At 41.2% G+C, this 20945-nt stretch overlaps 2 protein-coding genes across 6 annotated transcripts in view; one reads left to right on the forward strand and one right to left on the reverse strand.

Annotated features, from left to right (window-relative positions):
- Nucleotides 1-2883, forward strand: part of LOC100013310 (protein SET-like) — a 36834-nt gene extending 33951 nt beyond the window's left edge. For 2 of the 4 annotated variants that reach the window (XR_008915246.1, XM_056812010.1), the window contains exon 3: nucleotides 2088-2883. Coding sequence is in view for 2 of the 4 variants with exons in the window: in XM_056812010.1 (XP_056667988.1) it covers nucleotides 2088-2097 (10 nt within the window). In the remaining 2 variants the exon portion in view is untranslated. Of the gene's footprint in view, nucleotides 1-732 lie in introns of all 4 variants that reach the window. The other 2 variants (XR_008915247.1, XM_056812011.1) reach the window with 2 other exon arrangements.
- The window catches only part of LOC100013350 (signal-regulatory protein beta-1-like), a 41940-nt gene extending 28585 nt beyond the window's left edge, over nucleotides 1-13355 (reverse strand). For both annotated transcript variants that reach the window (XR_008915245.1, XM_056812009.1), the window contains exons 1-2: nucleotides 13249-13355; nucleotides 5117-5461 (exon numbers count right to left, since the gene is read on the reverse strand). Coding sequence is in view for 1 of the 2 variants with exons in the window: in XM_056812009.1 (XP_056667987.1) it covers nucleotides 5117-5461; nucleotides 13249-13345 (442 nt within the window). In the remaining variant the exon portion in view is untranslated. The remainder of the gene's footprint in view (nucleotides 1-5116; nucleotides 5462-13248) is intronic.
- Between the last annotated feature and the right edge of the window lie 7590 nt (nucleotides 13356-20945).

Genomic DNA, 20945 nt, shown 5'->3' on the forward strand with positions numbered 1-20945 from the left:
GAAAACTTTTAGCACTTTAATTTAATTAAAATAGAGGTAGTAAGAGAATATAAGCAGCTTTAGGTAGCCTAAAGCTGCTTATATTCTCTTACTAGCTCTATAGTTATCCTATAACTACCTATAATTACTACTTAAAGCTGCCTATATCTACCTATAACTGCCTATAACTACCACTAATAACAATCACCCTACAAAGTTCTAACCCAATCCAACCCAATCAAAACCAACCCAATCAGTGTTTAATCCAACCCTAATTAGGTTTGTCAACAAAGACCAGCCACCTCCCAAAAAGTTCAAGAAAGAAAAAAAAAACAAAAAACTTAACAGCCCAAATCAAAAGCTCCAAACCCCAAAGCCCAAAAGGGCCTCTAAAGGATAAAGCCAAAAAGCCCTTTCAGTAAGCTCAGGCTCACCTTTTATATTCCAGCAAGTAAATGCCAACCATCAACCCAACACACTCCCAGCAAACTACTTTCTCACAACTGCCAGCCCTAACTGTCAGCAACTCACAGACTGATATAGTGACACTGGCCCCCTTTTAGATCCTTTCTCTACCTCACTTAGTCCTATCTCTATGGTTCCTCCTTCCTGTCTCTATGGTTTTTCTTTCCTGTCTCTATTGTTTCTATTTCCTGTCACCGTGGGCTAGTTAATCCCTACACATCTCTATGGTAAGAGGACTTCCAGGTCCCCTGTTAAATTGAAAAAGGAATAAAGAATTCCTTTTTACAGGTCTTTATAGAAGTTGGCAGGGACTTCTGAAGCATCTCTCCAAGCAGTTTAGGAAGCAATTTCCTGAGGGGACCTATTCCTGTCAGAAGATTTCTGAAGATGGACCTTGTTGGATATGGGGATAAGTCACCCAAATGCAGGAGAGTCTAATGCTTAATCTTATCTTAAAGTTATTTTATCTTAATCTTAATGTTATCAATTGCTATTGTGCTAGTTTTCTTGGTTTATATCTGTTGCTCCAGTCTTTGACCCAGCCCTGGCTTTTACACTTCTGCCTTAGGGACTGACCTCTCCATCTCTCCATCTCTCCATCTTTCCCTCCCTCCCTCCCTCTCACCCTTCCTTCCTCCCTCCCTTCTCTCTCTCTCTCTCTCTCTCTCTCTCTCTCTCTCTCTCTCTCTCTCTCTCTCTCTCTCTCTCTCTCTCTCTCTCTCTTTTCTTTTCCTTATCTCTGATTCCTCCTGTTGTTACCTGTTCCTTTGATTCTTCACTACTGACTAGATGGCCACCCCCTTCCCCACACTCTGGGCCTTGTGCTATGTACTCTCAGCTTCCTGGACAGAGAATTCTTTAATTCTGCTTGGGGAGGTGGTAGCCAAAGCAGGTCCTTCTGAGTATTGAGTATGCAAGAGACACCCACAGAGTGAAGAGAATTCTGGGCCTCTGGCCCATGGTCTCTATGCCTCAAAGTCCCATCCAATGCCTGAACTTTCCAGGAAATATGCATCCATCCACTCCTGTCCTGGCTACTTGCCTTGTGGGACACTTTAGAGAATGTCCCTTGCTTTCTCACAGGACAACCTTTCACTAACACTGACTACAAACAGGTCCAGTACACTGGGGCAATGCTCATTGAGGATGGATGGGTTGACTATACAACCCCTTCCAATATAGGTGCTTTGATGAGGGTTGGAACAATGACTCTTCCCTTTAATATAACTCACACATTAAATAGAAATTGTGCTGAGAATTCTGCCATTTTCAGTAATGGAAGTACTGCGTACTCCTCCATTTGAACATACTGGTATCCCAATTTTACCATCCAAAACTTGGGGAATAGTTTTAAGAACTTTTCTAGCCTGACAACCCCTCCCAGACCCCCAGACTCATGGTCTATACTAGACACTCTAACCCAGGCTGACCTTAAACTGGGGAGGCTTGCACCCTGCAGTGATTACATGAGGTGTCCCCTTGGACTGCAGATACCCTGAGCCATTTATTCTCTGGTTCCTCCTCCTCCTCCTGGACTTCATGGTTATATGCCTTGCTTGTCCCCCCTTTCATTCCTATCATCCTGATAGTCGCAGGTATCCTGATATGTGGCCCTTGTGTCTGTAACACTGTCACTTGTCTAGTTGCTCCTAGGGTAAAGGAAGCCACCATGATGCCACTGCAACCCTTATGATCTCTGCAACCTGGACTTCTGGACAACGAACACTGCAACTTTTCTCCCTCTCTCCTTAGGAGGAAGGGCCAGCTCTACATCCCTTGTCAGCCTTGAAGAAGTTACAGAAGACTGACCATCATCCTCTTTCCCTTAGAAATTCAAGAGGGGGAAGATGTGGTAGGCACCAGGGTCTCCCAATATATTCCAAATTTCTAGAGACATCACAGGTCAAAGATTACATGAGGAATTCACCTGGCAGGGCTGGAAACAGAACAAACATGGGATCCTCTACCTCTAAACTTTGGATGTATTTACACTAGCCTTAAGATAAGAGTCTGAGCATGGGGAGATACCTCGTGTTTATATCTCAAACATGTTAGGTTCCTCCAGATACTTTACCCACTGTTATGATCCCTACCTCTCAAACATCACTTATGATCCCAAACATCCCTAGGTTTCTCAAGATGGGTAACATGATCAGGATGCCATAAAGGATGTGTACTTATACTATGCTCCCAGACCTACCTGTATGATCACAATGTCATAAATGTTTAACTTATTCTGTTAACTTATTCTCCCTTGTTTGCCCTACTTGTTTGTTTTCATTGTCCATCCTCCTCCCCATCCTTCCCTTCCAAGTCACTTAGACCCCATCACTTTAGGATATAAAAATCCTAAACTTTTCTCTGTTCAGGGAGGTAGGTGGTCCTGCATACTACCTCCCTACCATTCAACTTAAATAAATCTCTCTCTCTTTAAAGGTTTTCAACTGGAGACTGTCATTTTTGAAAGGGCACCCTCCCTGGAACAAGGGTTAGCCTGGAAAAGATGACTTGGAATGGCTAGGTGGAATGTTTCAATTTTTAATGGAGGAAGGACCAGGGCAATGTCCAATGGGTGGGAGAACTTGCTATGTCAATGGTCATAGTTGCAATAGCACTGATCGTGGGGGCACAAATAGCAGGATTTCAAGGTTGCTAGAGCAGTCAACAGAGACTGGCAGTTAGAGGGGAACATCTCAGCAGTTATCCTGTGAAGCAATATCAAAGACACTGGCCACCTTGCTCTTGTAGATGAACCTACAATGGCCAGTTAACTGATCTCTAGAACTAAGAACTCTGAAAGGAGGGGCTTGAACAGCTTGACATTGCAGTGATTGGACATTCCTTTGAATCAGAAAGAGTACAGTAAAAAACTTAGTTGCCTCTCTCTGGTGTTTGTCCTTCCATTAAAGTACTTTTTACATGATTTTCTAGATTTCTGCTTCTAATTCCTGGTCTTCTATGAATTGCTTTTGGTCAAAATTGTTCTATAACTGGGACGGCAAGGTGGTTCAGTGGATTGCGAGTGGGGAACTAGAGATAGGAGGTCCTGGGTTCAAATGTGGCCTCAGATACTTCCTAGCTGTGTGACCCTGGGCAACAAATCCCCTTGCCTCACTTAACCCCTATAGCTTAGCCCTTCCCACTCTTCTGCCTTGGAACAATACATAGTATTGATTCTAAGATGGAAGTTAAGGGTTTTTAAAAAATTGGTCTACAACTATTCATCTGCGAATTATTTTTTGGGGGGGAGAGGAGGAAGCAGTGCAATGGAAAATGCCAGTGACTAACTTGGCATACCAGTCAGAAGTTTATACCTGAATATCAGGGTTTCCCTAACTGGGGGCCAGACCAATTGTGAGATAATTTTAAGACTTTTCCTTGATTAATAAATTTTATAGGTTTGTAAAAACAGGCATAAATGATTTTTGGGACTTGGGACTATATACTCCTAATGAAGACATTGATAAACCTGATTCACTTGACAGGCATCTCAGAAAGTCTCTGGCCTCCAAAGTGAGAGGATTAAGTAGAGTTTGGGAAAAGGGAAGTTCACAATTCCTAGGTAGCTCGGTTAAAGGAGAAACTATGACTTTGAAAAATTCCTTACCCATATTCCTTTTGAAAAAATTCTCCAGTAATATTTTATTGTATTTTTCCCCAATTACATTTGACTGGAATACACATGTGAACTACATTGTATACAATTAGTCTGCATGGCCCTCCAATGAGATTTACCAAGGGAGATGTCCACTCTTTGAGGACCATGAAGGGCCTGCCTCTATTAGCAATTCTGCTTAGCACTTCTGGTGAAGCACTATAACCACAAGAATGAACCTGGATCTTTCAATTCTTAAGTCATCCTATTAAATAGGATCAGGCAGTGGCTACTGGCATTACATAGCAATTAAATATGCACTCTAACTAAACACTAGAAATATTACTCCTGGAATTTGGAGTGCCCTTGGAGACAGGGCTAAAAAGGAGAGAGGTGTGTGTGGGGGAGAGGGGAGAAGGAGAAGAAGAAGAAGAAGAAGAAGAAGAAGAAGAAGAAGAAGAAGAAGAAGAAGAAGAAGAAGAAGAAGAAGAAGAAGAAGAAGAAGAAGAAGAAAAGAGGGGGAGAGTCAATCCTTGATAATCAGCTATGTTGAAGCATTTATTTGCATCCTAGTGCCATTGGTCTCTGATTCCAAAGAGATAGGCCATCAAGAGGGTTCCCTATTGGTTCAGAGTCACTCTGAGATAATAGTTAGGACTAATGAGCTTGAACACTTGAGTATGAGCTTCCACCTGGGCCAATCCCAAATCATCAGAGCTGTTTTGGGGCAGAAGATGCCATTATTCTTCTTTCAAGGAAGCTAGGGTCTTGGCTTAGGTTTTGGAGACCAGTAAAGACTAAGAGAATAAAATATGAAAGCCTTATAGGAAGAGTCTAAGGTTCCCTGAATGGTCCCTGGGAATCTCATACGGATCATGGATGCCTAAGGCCTAGGGATGGACCTTTAACATCTTTTTATGTGGGCCTTGTATTGAAGTTTGAACATCCTCACCCCTGTTCTGTTTCCTCAGCCTCCCTGGTCAGACTCAAGAGAGGCTTCTTGAGGATCTGAGCTCAGGTCCCTATCCTTTGATTCCTTGTGAGATGAGGCTGGAAGGCCCAGGGTTCTATACTTACCTCTCACAATCAGCTTGGTGCTCCCACCAGATTTAAACTCTGTGTCAGGATTCCCCCTCTTGAACTTCACACAGTAATAGGTGCCTGTGTCCTCTGGAGTGATGTTGCTGATGCTGATAGAGAAGTCTGTGTTGCTAGATGGGACTACTGCCTTTATCCGAGGGTAGGAGCCTCCTTTGAAATTGTAAATTTCCTTCCTCTGGAGTCCTGTCCCCTTGAACCATTTGACTGGTCCTGGTACTGCAGCATCAGTCACTGTGCAGTTCAGAGTGACCACCTCTCCCACTGTCACAGTCACAAGATCCTTAGGCTGCAGTAACTGGGGCTCCTTCTGGCCTTGAGTTCCTGAAAGGAAATTAAAGATTGGATGTGTGTTCCTTGTCCTGGACTCCCATTTCTGTCCTCAGATGGGCTACCTCCTGAGAAACCAGGATTTGGGGGAAAATACTGAGAGGAAGGAAGAGAGAGAGAGAAGTGTTGTAAGTCTGAGATTTAGTCTGAGATGCCACTGGGTAGACACATTTGAATCTGGTTTAAGCACCACCACATCATGTTTTTCCTGTTCCCCTAGCTGCTGATGCCACCCTCTCCTCCCTGCCCCCCACCCCACTACATTCCATTTACTTTATACATTTTTTGTATTTGTTTTTATGTGAACATGTTGTTTCCCCTAATGTTGTTTCAGCCTCCTTGAGGGTGGGGCTTTGTTTTTGTCTTTGTCTGATGATGGATAGAAAGATCACTGAACTGGAAATTGAGTGAGACCTGGGATTGAATTCTTTCTCTAATAATTACTGTATAACTTTCTTATTTTAAATTTTCACCTTCCATCTTATAATCAATACTAAGTATTGATTCCAAGGCAGAAGAGTAGTAAGGGCTAGACAATTGGGGTTAAATGACTTGCCCAGGGTCACACATCTGAGAAGTATCCGAGGTCAGATTTAAACCCAGATCCTTCTGACTCCTGGTCTGGTATTCTATCCACTGTGCCACCTAGTTGCCCTGTGTATAATGTTTGTAACAAATTCGTAACAACTTTTCTGAACTTCATTTTCTTCACCTTTATATTATAAATAACACCTCAAGAATCTACCTTATAGTTTAGGTTGTTAGGATGTCCTTTGTAGTTTTATAATTCCATAAAATAATATATGTAAGGCAATTTGCAAACCTTAGAATACTATATGTGTTCTATTATTATGATTACTGTTGTTATTATTTGAATGCTTTTCTCATCTATTTGATGAATTCAAATAGCAACACACCAGAGATAAATCATTATCCTGCTATCATTTTTTTATAGTTGATATTTTTTGGACCATTGCACAAGGGAATAAAATGACTGGTTTTTGTAGTTGGATAAAAGAATTCCAAAGCAGGATTATTTTCTGTAGTCTCACTGAAAATATCCTTGTTCTAATTGCAGTAGCAGGCAAGATAATGGGGAAAGTATTGCCTTTATTCTATTTCTTCCCTTGTGATTCTAATTTCTTTTGCTAGGCCTCACCAGATTGGGATAGAAGAATTCTTCATCATTCACAGCCCACAAGCATCAGTACAAAAGCTTTTCTCATTATTTTAGAACATCATGTCTTTAGGTATCTGGTATAACTGGGTAAACTGTCCAACCTGTTCTCCATAAGACTCTATCCTTCTTTGGGATAGCAAATACCCTGGACTTGCCTCTCCTCTACTTGATTGGAGTGGTCCAACCAAATTTTCCAAGGGGTTTTGGGATCAATTCCACACAAGCCTAGCCTGTGTACAGGTGAGAGGAGTTTGTGAATTTTAGATTTACTCTACCCTGCTTAATCTAGCAATCAGGAATGTATACAACCATACTTAAGGATTAAGTGTTGAGGAGGATGGCCTATGACAAACATGTGCTAGCAAGTGACAAATAAGAAACAACTGACAGACCTCCTGGGCTGTCCTAAGTCAAGCCTAAGCTACCATTGGTACATGTGAGATGCAGGAAGTGATGTAAAAAAAAAATCTATATATTCATGTCACTTCCTCTTGCTGCTCTCTTTGGCAGCAGAGGCATTGAGCTCTGGGTCTCTCTCTTGAAGACATTGGGTTCGGCAGCAGTGTGGCTGGTGGCAGCATGCTGGGCATCTTGGTGTCTTGGCACGCCTGCAGGTCTTGTCTGGGTTTGGCAGTGAGCATCCCTAGTGTGGTGACTGGGAGAAGCTCAATAGCGTGGGTCAGGTGAGGCGTCTTCCCTGAGCTCTCTTGGAGTTTAGACTGATTGCTTTTTTTCCTTTACCTTTCCTAAAATGCTATCCTCCTAGGAGGCCCCTCATCTTGGAGGAGGTCTCGTGGCTAGAAGCTGAGCTAGATTAAATCTTGGAGGAGACCTTGTGGCTGAGGTCTCTGAACTCCCCTTGGTTTAGGCTAGGCTGGAAAAATCTTATATCCCTTTCTCTCTTCTTAATTCCTTCCCTCTATATTAATTAAACCACCATAAAATTCCCAAATTGACTTGGATATTTATATTGGGATTTGAATTAATCCCTGGCAACCATTAGTATAATATATTAGTCAAAAAATCCCTAAATTTACCCCTTACAAGTTGGACTTGCTGCATATGTCCAAGGACACGGTGAAAGGAGTCTGAGGGTAGAACTGAATGGAATGGTATAAACAGCCTGAATATGTTCCCAATGTACATTCTGTTTTGGTCTCTATTTATTATGGGATTTTGAGATCATTTCATCCAAATATCTTTTTGTAGACAAAGACACTAAAGCCCAGAGAGGTCAAATAAATTACCTGAGATCATGTGGATAGTGACAATTAAATACTAATGAGTAGAGAGATTGTGTGAATGTTGACAATACTGTGTCACTATTCCAATTAAAATTTTTATGCGATTCTCTATTGCTTCTTGATTATGATTTATCCTATCCTGATCTCATTCACCCCTGGAAGCTGGTTTTCAAAATCCTCCGCAATATGGCTCCAATTTTGGTAAGAACAAGTCTTATTTTACATTATTCCATTTTATGTTCTTTGTATTACTAGATACTCCCAGATTTTATTATGCCATATCTCACCTTCACTATCTGCACAGGTTGTTTGCTGTGCCTGAAATGGACTCCCTCCTCTTCTTTGCCCTTGAAATCTTTCTTTCTTCTCTTTTGTTGGGATGAGAAGCCCCATTAAGAGCACTCTGGCAACTTTCTATAAATAAAATACCAACTTCTGTGTATTCCATGTCAATATAGGTACAGGAATATGCCCAAAGAGTTATAAAAACTGTGTGTACCTTTTGATCCAGCAATACTACCAACACATTTACTTCCTAAGGTGATCAGGGAAAAAGGAAAAGAACCTATAACCATGATGGCAAACCTATGGTACATGTTCCCAAAAAGACACACAGAACCCTCTCTGTGGGCACACCTGCAATTACCTGCCCAAGTTCCTTACTAGAAAGCCAGAGGAACTCAGGGCAGAACAGTTTCCCCTCCACCTCCATGTGCCTGAGGACATTCCTCACTTCCCCACTCCCCCACTTCCCTGTGCCCAGCAGCCAGTGGGAGCACTTCCTCCCTCCCCTGTCTGTTGTAAGGTGCTTGAGTGGTGGGGCTCATATGCTTCTTGAAGGTGAGGCACAGATAGCAGTCTGTTGAGTCTGTGGCAAAGGTGATTCTTGTGCTGGGGTTGGAGAGGAACTAGGTTTGAGTGGAGCATAACTCATAGTTGGAGGGGGAGCAGAGTGCTGAGGCCACCCATCTCCACATGTGCCTCTTATTACCTGCCCTCACCCCTGCCCAACAGCTCAATGGGAGTGCTTCTCCCTCTCGTCTAGGGTAGGGGGAAAGGACAGAGTACAGCACTAGGTCTCTGGGGGGAGAGGGCCTTATACTCAGTCAGGGGTGGGGTGGGGCCTGGCACACCATCTCTAAAAGGTTCGCTATCACTGACCTATATGTTCTAAAATATTCATAGCAGTTCTCTTTGTGGTGGCAAAGAATTGGAAATTGAGGAGATGCCCATCAGTTGGCAGATGGCTAAACAAGTTGTGGCCTATGATTGTGATGGAAAACTACTTTAAGAAATGAGCAGGTTAATTAAAAAAATATATAGAAAGACCTACATGAAATTATGAAGACTGAAGTTAGCAGAACTAAGACAACATTATATACAGCAACAGAATTATTGTTTGAAGAATGACTTGTGTGTCTGCTTTCAAAGAAAGAACTGATAAATAGAAACAAGCAATATATAGTTTTATATAAACACATATTTTTTGTCAAATACATATATTTATATTTGTATATTTATAATTACATATATCTTTTTGTTTCTACTACATAAAGTCTAGCCTGCAGCATCCCAGCCCCCTCCCACCTATGGGCTATACTTGGCTACTATTTGCTGCAAATGTTCTTCCCAGATCCTACAGCTGAAAATGATTTTTCCTTCAAATTTTCTTAGAGCATCTTTTCTGAATCTCTGTTTTGCCCCATTATTTCACTGATTCATTCATTCCTTCCCTTAAACATGCATTATGTAAATTAGATATTTACTATGTGCTGAGTATTGTGGAAGATATTGGGAATACAAAGACAAAAAGGAAATAATAATCCTTGCCCTCAAGTTCTGGTGAATGGGAAACTAAGAGAAGCTAGAAGTTACCAGAGAGAGGAGGGATGACCTAAAACTCAAGTTTAGGGACCTGGAGTTCAAGGTCTCAGGAAGATGGGGGCCTTGAAGGCCATTCAGACTGAGTCAGAGTCTGAACTTTGTTTCTGTTTATCAGTTCTTTCTCTAAAGGTGGACATATATGTCAATCCTCAAACAATAGTTCTGCTGCTATATATAACATTCTCTTGATTATGTTTGCATCGCTCTTCATAATGTCATATTAAAAATTGAATATGCCTGTCATTTCTCATAGCATAGTATTCCATCATCGTAGGCCACAACTTGTTTAGCCATTCCCCAACTGATGGACATCCCCTCAATTTCTAATTCTTTGCCACCACAAAGAGAGCTGCTACAAATATAAATAAATATTATTTTCCTTTTCCCCAATCTCCTTAGTAAATAAACTTATTTGTGGTATTGCTTAATCTAAAGGTATACACAATATTATAACTCTTTGGTCATATTCCTATACCTCTGTTGACATGGAATACTCAGAAGCTGGCATTTTACCTTTAGAAAGTTGCCAAAGCACTGTTGACAGTTGGGCTTCTCATCCCAACAAAAAGTCTATTGGAATTGGGATCAAGAGAACTTGTGTTCTTTGTCTTCACAGATTATCATCTGTGTGTCTAGAAATGTACCTTCTCTGGACTTCATTTGCCCTACCTGAAAAATGGAGGGTTAATGCTTACATTGCTTATTTCACTGGGGGGCATTGGAAGTAAAAAAGTACTATAAAGTGATAGAAATAAGTGAACTATGTGTGAGCAATATGAGCAAATAATTTCTAATCTTTTCCTTAGAACTGATACAGTTACCCACCTATCAGCCCAGGAGCCTGCAGCATCCTGTCCCCCTGCAGCATCCTGGCCCCCTCCCACCTATGGTTTGTTTGAACCTGGAAGCCCTTGTTCTGCTTCCAGGATACCCACTTACCAGAGAGGCCAAGGAGCAGTGTTAGAAAGAAAGAAGGCAGAGTAGAGTCATGCAGGTAGATGGGGCTGGACATGGTGATGGGTACCTGGTGTTTTCTGTTTTTTGGGCTATAAGAAGAATGCCAGATACTGTCTGCAGAAGGTGCAAATCGTGTATCTCTTTGGGATAAGAGAAAGAGGCTAGGGGTAACATGCCTCTGTTCTTGATTCCAAAAGAGGAACTGGGTGAGATTTCAGTTCAGTGGGAACACAAGATATTGCAATATCTTCCTAGTTACTGTGTTCCTGGAACCGGCTGTGTTTGGTGACCACACTCCTTCCTTCTTTGCATAAACCATGCTACTTTCAAGCTAAAAATAACCTTTCTGTAGCTTCTTATTGCCTAGATGAGAACAAATAAATTCCTTAGCCTGGAGTTTTAAGTCTTTCATAGTGTGGCTTCAATTTGCCTTTCCTACAGGGGTCCCCAAACTATGGCCCATGGGCCACATGCAGCCCACTAAGGCCATTTATTCGGCCCCCACCACATTTCCAGAAGGGGCACCTCTTTCATTGGTGGTCAGTGAGAGGAGCGCTGTATGTGGCAGTGCCACAAAGCACAGTGTCCCTCACATACAGTACCACTTCCAGTGACATAATCCTTTACATGGCACCTTGTTCAGAGAGTAACTGAATGAGAACGAGGCTTCACGCAAAGGATTATGTGGCTGCACGATGGAAGATGTCAGCATGGTGAGTGGCAATCTAGGGGAGGGGATTCCGCACTGTGTGTACTGCTGCCTGGTATAGTGGAGGCAGTGATGGGCCTGTGCAAGGTGTGACAGGCCCATCACAGCCAGTGCTACAGCCTCCGCTATCCCAGTCAGTGTATACAGATTTTAGTTGTTTGTTTGTTTTTTCTTTTTTTTTTAATAGTTTGGCCCTCCAGCAGTCTGAGGGACAGTGAACTGGCCCCCTGTGTAAAAAGTCTGGGAAAGTTTCCTACCTTAGTCCTCATTTCATGTTTCCCTTTGTGCATTCTGTGCTCTAGGAAAGCTGGGCTTCTCCCTGTTTTCTGACCTTGTCCTGAAGTCTCCTGACTTTGCCTTCACATAGACCATCTGCCAGGGTTTAAATGCCCTTCCTCTTCACTGCTGTCTTGTTGAAATCCTTTGCAGTCCAGTTCAGATATCCTGTCTTTTACAAAGCCTTCCCTGATACTAATTCCTTTCTCTTTCCCTTAGCTACAAATGATCCTTCCTCCCAATTTCCTAGGATATTCTGTTTCTCTTCTTGATCTCCATCACAGTATTCTTTATATGGCATTTATTTGTGTATATGTTCCAGCCCAATTAGAAGACTATAAGCTCTTTGAGGGCCTGAACTATCTCATTAAAAAACAAGCAAAAACTTAAGTTCAATTACAATGCCATGCATAAAGTAGGCCTTGAATATATGTTGAATTGAAAATTTCCATGCAATATCTCTCACGAATTCATTGACTGGAGAATGATGGGTAATGGAGAAAGAAGGACATAAAAGATTTGGGCTCTAGGCTTGTGTCACCAACCAAAAGGCCCTAAAAGTATGAGTTTCAGGGAGGGGAAGGAAGGAAAGGGATGGCTGAGAGAAGAGAGTTCTGCAAAGAAGTTAAAAATGAGAATGGAGACCTGAATCTTAGAGACTTACAAAGATTAAGGCTTAGAGATTCATTCAGTCACAGTCTGAGGCAGGAAAGGAACTGGAAAGCCTCCCTCTAATTTTCCCAAAGATCTTGGTCTACATTTCCCTTTTGCCCCAAACCCATCATAGCTTATATCTTGATTGTCCTGATTTCATATTTCATACTAGTTTTTAACCCACTCAACCTCAAACTACAAATGTCCAAATTTGAACTTATTCTCTTACCCCCTAAACTTTAGGGGGTAAGAGAATAAGAATAGGTCCTAAACTTGTTTTTCTTCTTATTTTTTTTAAACCCTTACCTTTTATCTTAGAATCAATACTAAGTATCAGTTCTAAGGCAGAAAAGTAGTAAGGGCTAGGCAGTTGGGATCAAGTGACTTGCCCAGGGTCACAAAGGCAGGAAGTATCTGAGGCCAGATTTGAACCCAAGACCTCTTGACTCCCAGCCTGGCCATCTATCCACTGTGCTTCTTAGTTTCCCTAATAAATACTTGTTGACTGATGGATTTCATATTGGTTATCTATTAATCTTATGTTGTAGTAGTAGACTTAAGTACAGAGACAGAAAGCAGAAGTTGGAAGTGGGGAAAGGAAAGGGCTCCTCTCTAGCTTAGTTTAAAGCCTCAGGGGAGGTGATGGTGAGAGGTTGGAAACCTCAGGACACACAAATCTGGTGAAAGAATGGTTTTAGAAATACTTTGGAAGATTTATTTGACCTGATACAAAATTAAAATGAGCAGAACCTAGAGAGCAATTTATATAATAACAACAATTTGTAAAGATAAACAAATTTGAAAGTCTTAGGAACTCTGATTAACATAATATCCTATCACAGTTCCAAAGGAATTATGAGGAAACATAAACACCTACCTCTCAATAGTAGACCTAGAGCAGTGATGGTGAATTTTTTAGAACTTTTTAGGGACCCTATGCCATGCCCTACCTCACCCCCAGACTGTGTGCCCATATCTCTTGTTCTCAACACTATGCCCCACCCTCAACTACATGTCCCGCCCCCTTGTTGTGTGTGTAGTGCCCCACCCACCCCTGTGTTCAAGGCTACTGGCCCTGGGCTGACCTCACTACACCCCTGCAAAGGTAGAAGGAGCTAGAGTGCCCCACCCCCTGAGTTTAGGGGCAGGGCCAGTCTCACAGCAGGCCAAGCCAGGGGCCTGCACGTGTCCACAGAGAGGTCTGTGTATGCCATCTTTGGCATGCATGCCATAGATTCGCCATTACAGCCCTAGAATATGAAGATCAAAGCATATGTTCTTTCTGTCTTTTTGGGGGGACATGGTTAATGTGGGAGTTGTTTTCTTTCTTTTTTTTTGCTTGACTATATACATATTTGTAATGAGTTTTATTTTTCTTGCCTTCTGTGAATCTTAAAAATTCTCAGACCCTACTTCATAAGGTTTGGTTAAGACCGTTCCCCATTTAAACAATGAAGGGACTTAGATCAGGAATGTGAGACCTCTACTCCACCCCTACTTAAGCATGCTTTAGGGAAGAAACTCCTTGCTGAACAATGAAAAATACTTAAACCCCTACTTATAGTAAGGCAAAAGTTCTTAAGCTGTGCCTATTTCTAGATCTAATACAAAAGGGTGCTAAGTACCTATAAAGGTCAGGCAACTTGTGAATTTACAAGGAGCAAAGAGGTGAGAACTTACTCAGAGGTTTTTTTCAGGTGTGAACTTAATCAAAAGTTTAAGTCTACTCAGGTATGAATTAAGAATGGTCTGTCCTTTGGAAAACATCTACTGTGATTGGTAGATGTGAGAATTTAGGGGAGGTGACATAGGAGAAAATTCCCTTTAAAAGGAGGTAAAAAAGGAGGTCTTGAGAGATTCAACTGGGAAAAGCTGAATTGGAGCAGGCAGCTGGTGTTTCTCTGAACACTAGAATCTTGCTTGGACAAATCTTGTGATGAGTGGATAAAAGACTGACTGATCTCTTAGGGTTTTCAGCCTAGGCTGGCTCATGCTGGCCTAGGCTGGTCTAGCCCTTTTTCTCATTATTTCCTTTCTCTCTCTCTCTCTCTCTCTCTCTCTCTCTCTCTCTCTCTCTCTCTCTCTCTCTCTCTCTCTCTCTCTCTCTCTTTTTCATTAATTCCTCATTTGTATTAATTAAAATCTCTATAAAACCCAGCTGATTTGGGTATATTTAATATTTGGGAATTTTCCCCTGGCGACCATCTTATATTTGATTTAAAACAAGACACTGTCTTGAAACCATATTTTCTGTGGTCACAATTTAAGCCAACCATTCTTTTATCTGTTATAGTTTATGACTCCCACTATTTTAATTATCACACTTCTCAATGAGTAGGGGAAAGAATAGCAGTAAAGAAAGAATTCAGAATTGAATTCAGAAGTGAAAATAAAATGAAATTGAATTTAAAAAAACTGGAGAACATACCCATGTTTACATGGTTGAAGCTAAAATAACAAGCTAATTCTTTTTCCCATTTCTCTAAACTGGAGGAGACATTTCCTATGATCATTAAGTTGTAAAATTTGGAGTTAGAAATGACCTTAAAGATCATCTATCCAACCACTTCAAAAGAGGAAACTAACACTTAGAGAAGATGTGAGTTGTCCAAGATAAACAACTGGGATTTGATTCCATGTCCTTTGAAGTCAGGGTGGCTTCTATACCCTTTGATGCCACTACTCCTGAGTCTTATTCTTGCCAGCCTTAGTCTCTGAGTTCTGAATCTGGTGCCAGAATAGAAAGAGACAGACCCTTCAGGGGAGGCACCCAGATTCCAATTCTGGCATCTCATTTGACTTTAGCAAAGCTCACAATAATCCTATATTTCAATGTATTTCTGCTGAAACTTTGACACATCCCACACCCGAGCTCTTTAATACTAACATCATTACCTGTCCAAATTCCCTTGTACTTTTGTAGAGTAACTCGGTATCTAGAGACTGTAGTGGATACGGTGTGTGACTTGGGGTTAGGAAAACCTCAGGTCAAATTCTGCTTCAATAGCTTACTAGTTATGTGATCTTGGATAAGTCATTTAACCACTCAAGCCTCAGTTTTCTCATTGGTAAAATAGGATGACAGTAGCTCCTACATCAAAGGATTGTTGGAAATATCAAATAAGATAACATGTAATCAAAATACCTGGATTCTAGACCCAGCTCTGCCATTAATTTACTGTTTGACTTCAGGCAAGTAATTTCCTATCTCTAGGCTTCAGCTTTCTCCTATGTCAAATTAATGACTAGAACTAGATAAACTCTAAGATTTGCTCTAATATTCTGTGTTTCATATTCAAAGCGTCTTCTCCAACTCTAATGTTGTTTTAAACCATTACCTTCTGTCTTAGTATCAATTCTGAATCAGAAGATTGGCAAGGGCTGGGCAATGAGAGTTAAGTGACTTGCCCAGGGTCATACAGCTAGGAATTATCTGAAGTCATATTTGAACCTAGGTTCTCCTGATTCCAGGCCTAGTGCTCTATACACTAGGATATCTAGCTGCCCCCATTCAATTTTTGTTTTGTTTTAAGATCCCTTTCTGCATTGATATTCTAAAAATTTGAGGTTCTAGTCTTATTCTGACCCTGTGAACAACCTGACTTCCTCATATAATTAGTTGCTGGCAGCCATGACAGTGTTTCCTGGTAGGAAGAGGTCAGTGTTCAGAGGACTATAGGACATGTGATAAATCACACTTTCTCCCATATTCTGGGGGAACTAAGGAAAAGACCAAGGTGTCGTATCAATACTTTTAGAAGCATCTTTCTGTTCCCATGATTGCCTATCTGGCCATGCTATTTACTCCTTTGGGTGAAAAGATATCTTTGTCTGAAAGGTAGGGACTTCTCAGAAAAGGAGACTGCAGGAGACTCTTGGGAATTCAAGAGAATGTCAGAGCTTATGCTCTATCAAACCTGGGAAATGTGAGTACCCCTTTCTTTTTTTCTGACCATAGGTTCCTACTGATCTTCAGGAGTTCTAGAGCTGAAAACTTCTATATAGTTATGATACAAGCTTTAAGATTCCCTGTCCATGCTCTTGACCTGACTGTTGTCCTGGTGGCAGAAAACTTGTCTCACTTATTATAAACTCCCTTTTCTATGGCTATAGATGGTTGAAAAATTTATCTTAAAGCACATCTTTAGTTCTTGGGAGATAACTATCAAGAGTTGAAAGCTCATATAGATGTCTATATGTCCATGGACTATCTGCTCAAGGAAGGGGAGAACCATCTGAAAAGTTGGTTTGGTGAAGGGACAAAGATGGAAGAACTGAAGGAGAAAGCACAGATTGATCAGAGATCTTAGGGACTTCACTTTATCCATTGAGGCCTTATGTGACCAGCAGGAACTAAGGTTCCTTCCCAGTTACTCTGTGGCTCTTGAGGTTTGTATTTTACCTTGGTGACACCCGGAGCTATCTTCACACTAAGGCTGGGGCAGGAACCATTCAGAACAGTTGTTCTTGATCTTTCTTTCTTCCCAGTTCCTGAGCTTGAAATCAGGTAAAGGGTCAAGATTGGGGTGGTGGGGCTGGGCAAAGGAACAGGTTGTCTGGAGAGGTAATAGACTGTGTGGAACATTCCCTCCTGCTCATGAAATACAGAATGCCTGAAATGGAAAGGACCTTAGGTCAACTCTTTCATTTTGAAGATGAAGAAAACAACTCACAAAGAGGGAATGGTTTTCCTTTGGCCATGGAGATAATAAATATAGAGCTAGCCCTGAAATCTAGGTCTTTAAAAATATTGATATTTTTACTTTCCCAATTACATGTGATAACAATCTTTTAAATACATTTTCCACACTTATAATATCCAGATTTTCTCCTTCCTTCCCCTCTCCTCCTGCCCCCTAAGATGGTAAACAATTTTGATGCTAAGTTCAACATCTTTCTTCTATGAACAAGCATCTAAGGAGGAGAATGGTGGCTGAAGTAGTATCCCACTGAGGCAGACTGGTTAGTTAGATCCACTGTCACCCTTGCACCTTCTAGGAATAATAGATGGAGCTTCTCACAGAGGTGTTTATCAAGCTGTAGGTGCAGATAATATTGTCAGGCTTATAGCACCTCAGAGGCAGCCCTGTGATGAGTGCCTGATAAGTCCAAGCAGGACTAAATGAACAAGAGTAAAGGCCCAGTCTGAATTAAAGCCTGAGAGTCTAGCCTCCATAAAGCAAAAACCCTAGGTCATGGAAGCCATTGAAGAAATTCTAGAAGTCTAAGGATAGGAGCTGTGGGAGAGATGGTCTCAGTGAACTAATTCTGGAATAATTGGGGTTGGGCTCCCTGGACAAGTGAGAATGTGAAAAAAAAACAGGACCTTCAGAGGAGCTAATTTTCCATTGCAGAAAGGGCACTACCCAAGGCAAAATTCATACTATGATCTTTCTGTTAAACAAATGTCAAGTTGGTTTCTTAGACTCCCTCTCCTCCTCAGCAACAGGACTGGGTTCACACTCTGGGAATGTTATTGATGTTATTTTCTCTATTATTGAATTCATTTAATAACATCAGTATGTATCCAGCCTCAGGAAATCCAGTACAATGATTAGGTACCACAGAAGGGTGGATTTATCCTCTCCCCTGAAGTACTGCATGACACCACCAGGGGACAGGCAGGAAGCACAGCCAAATAACCGGAGGTACTAAAAGTAGCATCTCTTCATCTTGTCTTGGTTCCATCTGAAGCAACTCTTTCTAGATACTCTACCCCCAGCAGATTTGTCCCACATAGCACGGGCATCACCAGGCTGGAGAACAAATACATGCCAGAATGATCTGCCCCCACAAGAAGAAGGATAGGAACAATTCCCTGGAAATCTCACTCCTGGACAGCTTTTCTGGGCAGAGGACAGACAATGTGTTCATCTGCTGGATAGACCTAGAGTCCTAGCTTTTAATAAGTTCCAATGACAGTCATTGTAGTAATAATGGGTAACATATAAATGAGATATATTTACACACACACACACACATATATATATTAGATTTGCAAAACACTTTCCATATAACATCTCATTTGATCCTCCTAACAACCCTCCAATGTTGGGGCTTCTCTAAATTTCTTTAAGATTTATTAAGTGCTTTTTTGTATATTATCTCCTTTTATCCTCACAAGAGTCCTGGGAAGTAAATATTGCTATCTTCACTTTACAGACAAAAGTGGTATAAGTGCTGCCTTTGCCTGTGTGGGTTATGTGAGTCTGTTTCACAAGTGGCTCACAAAAGACATGGATAGACAGCATAATAGTCTCCTCTTTCTATCCTTCTCCAAGAAAGACTGATTCTTTCCATGAAGGGCAACAGGAAGGTTGGGGCCAGAGAATGACCACTCTGTTCTCCTCAAAGAGAGGGGGGACCAGGCTATAATTATATCTATCCACCCCCTTAAATATTGTTAGCCTAATAAATTGGCAAAGGTTTTCAAGTTTGGGTACCCAAAATGCAACTTCAAGCTGCCTGTGAGCCCTCCTACATTAACCCAGAGAGTGGAGGGAGGAAGAGCTTACTTTGGGTGGCTGGACAGAGAAGTGGGGCATGCAAAAAATGTCTTTGGGTACTGAGAAGAGGGGGAACAGAGCAGCTCCCTGAGTGCCAGCTATATATTTGTGCCATGCCTTTGTCAGTGCTGGTCTAGGAGAAATAATTTTTAAGTCCAAGTTGAACTCTTCATCACACTGTCTCTTAATAGATGAGTAGGGGAAGCTAAGTGGCTCAGTGGATAGAAAGCCAGGCCTAGAAATGAGAGGTCTTGGCTTTATGTGTGGCCTCAGAAACTTCCTAGCAGTTTGAACCTTGGCAATTTAACTTCCATTGCCTAGCCTTTAGTGCTCTTCTGCCTTAGAACCAACCCACAGTATTGATTCTAAGGTGGAAGATAAGGATTTAAAAAAAATTATGGTATCACTTCACACTTAGCAGATTAGCTAACATGACAGAAAAGGAAAGTAATAAATGTTGGAGGGCACGTGGCAAAATTGGGACATTAATGCATTGCTGGTAGAGTTGTGAATTCATCCAACCATCCTGGAAGGCAATTTGGAACTATGCCCAAAGGGCTTTAAAAGATTGCCTGTCCTTTGATCCAGCCATGCCACTGTGGTATTTGTGCCCCAAAGAGATAATAAGGAAAAAAGATGTACAAAAATATTTATAGTTGTGTTCTTTGTAGTGGCAAAAAATTGGAAAATGGGGGGGAGGGGTGACCATCGATTGGGGAATGACTGAACAAATTGTGGTATCTGTTGGTGATGGAATACTATTGTGCTCAAAGGAATAATGAACTGGAGGAATTCCATGTGAACTGAAATAACCTCCAGGAATTGATGCAGAGTGAGAGGAGCAGAACCAGGAGAACCTCATACACAGAGACGGATACACTGTGGTACAATCGAATGTAATGGACTTCTCTACTACCAGCAATGTAATGATCCAGGACAATTCGGAGGGACTTATGAGAAAGAACACTATCCACATTCAGAGGAAGAACTGTGGAAAAATAAACACAGAAGAAAAACAACTACTTGATCACATGTGTCGATGGGAATATGATTGGGAATGTAGACTCTAAACAATCACTCTAGTGCAAACAGCAATAATATGGAAATAGGTCTTGATCAACGACACATGTAAAACCCAGTGGAATTGCTCATTGGCTACGGGAGGGAGTGGGAGGAGGGGAAGGAAAGATCATGAATCATGTAACCATGGGAAAATATTCTAAATTAATCAATTAAATAAAATTTTAAAAAATTAAAATATTGGACCTTAAAGTTCTAAGCTATATATATATATATATGTATATATATATATATCTAAGTTTACTCCCTTCCAACCAAATGCCAGCCACACAATGAATACACATTACAATTAGCAAATAATTCCATTTACCCAAACTCTGGTAATAAACAGAAATCAGAGAAAGTATGCCTATAAGAATTTATACCAGACAATACACAGAGAAAATGGAATCTCTCATTGGAAGAAAAGATCACAGCTCAATCAAGAGAGAATCTCAGATCTCACCCAGAGGGAAATTCGCCATATTCTCTAGTGTTAATAAAATGGGAAAGGGGAAATAATTGAAGTGCTGACTCCTCTACATGCAGGTTTCCTCCCAGAACCTTTCTTTTACTTTAGGGATGGGAAGAGAGTCTATAATGGCTTTTCTTCTCTCTCAAAGCTGGAAGCCAGAAGACAATGATCTCTCTTCTCTCAAGATGTCACTAACTCTGCTCCTCACACAGGCATGGAGCATTGAGTGATCATTCTTCATGAATGAGCAGGGTGCTCAAATACTCTTTGAACTATTGGTTACATAGTTGAAAATGATCCTAATAGAGGTTAACTGATTTGTCCATGATCATATAGCTAGTAAGTATCTGAGGTCAGACTTGAATCCAGTTATTCCTGATTTTAGGTTTAGCCTTCTCTCTATCACACTGCCTGCCCATTCTTGTTCCCATTTTATAGATAATGAAACTGAGGCTGGGAGAGGTTAGGTGACTTTTCCAGGATCACTCAGCTAAATTGTCTTAGGTAAGAGTCAAATACTTCCTGACTCTGAAG

The sequence above is a fragment of the Monodelphis domestica genome, chromosome 1 (assembly GCF_027887165.1).
Source record: "Monodelphis domestica isolate mMonDom1 chromosome 1, mMonDom1.pri, whole genome shotgun sequence".
Taxonomy (NCBI): Eukaryota; Metazoa; Chordata; class Mammalia; order Didelphimorphia; family Didelphidae; genus Monodelphis; species Monodelphis domestica.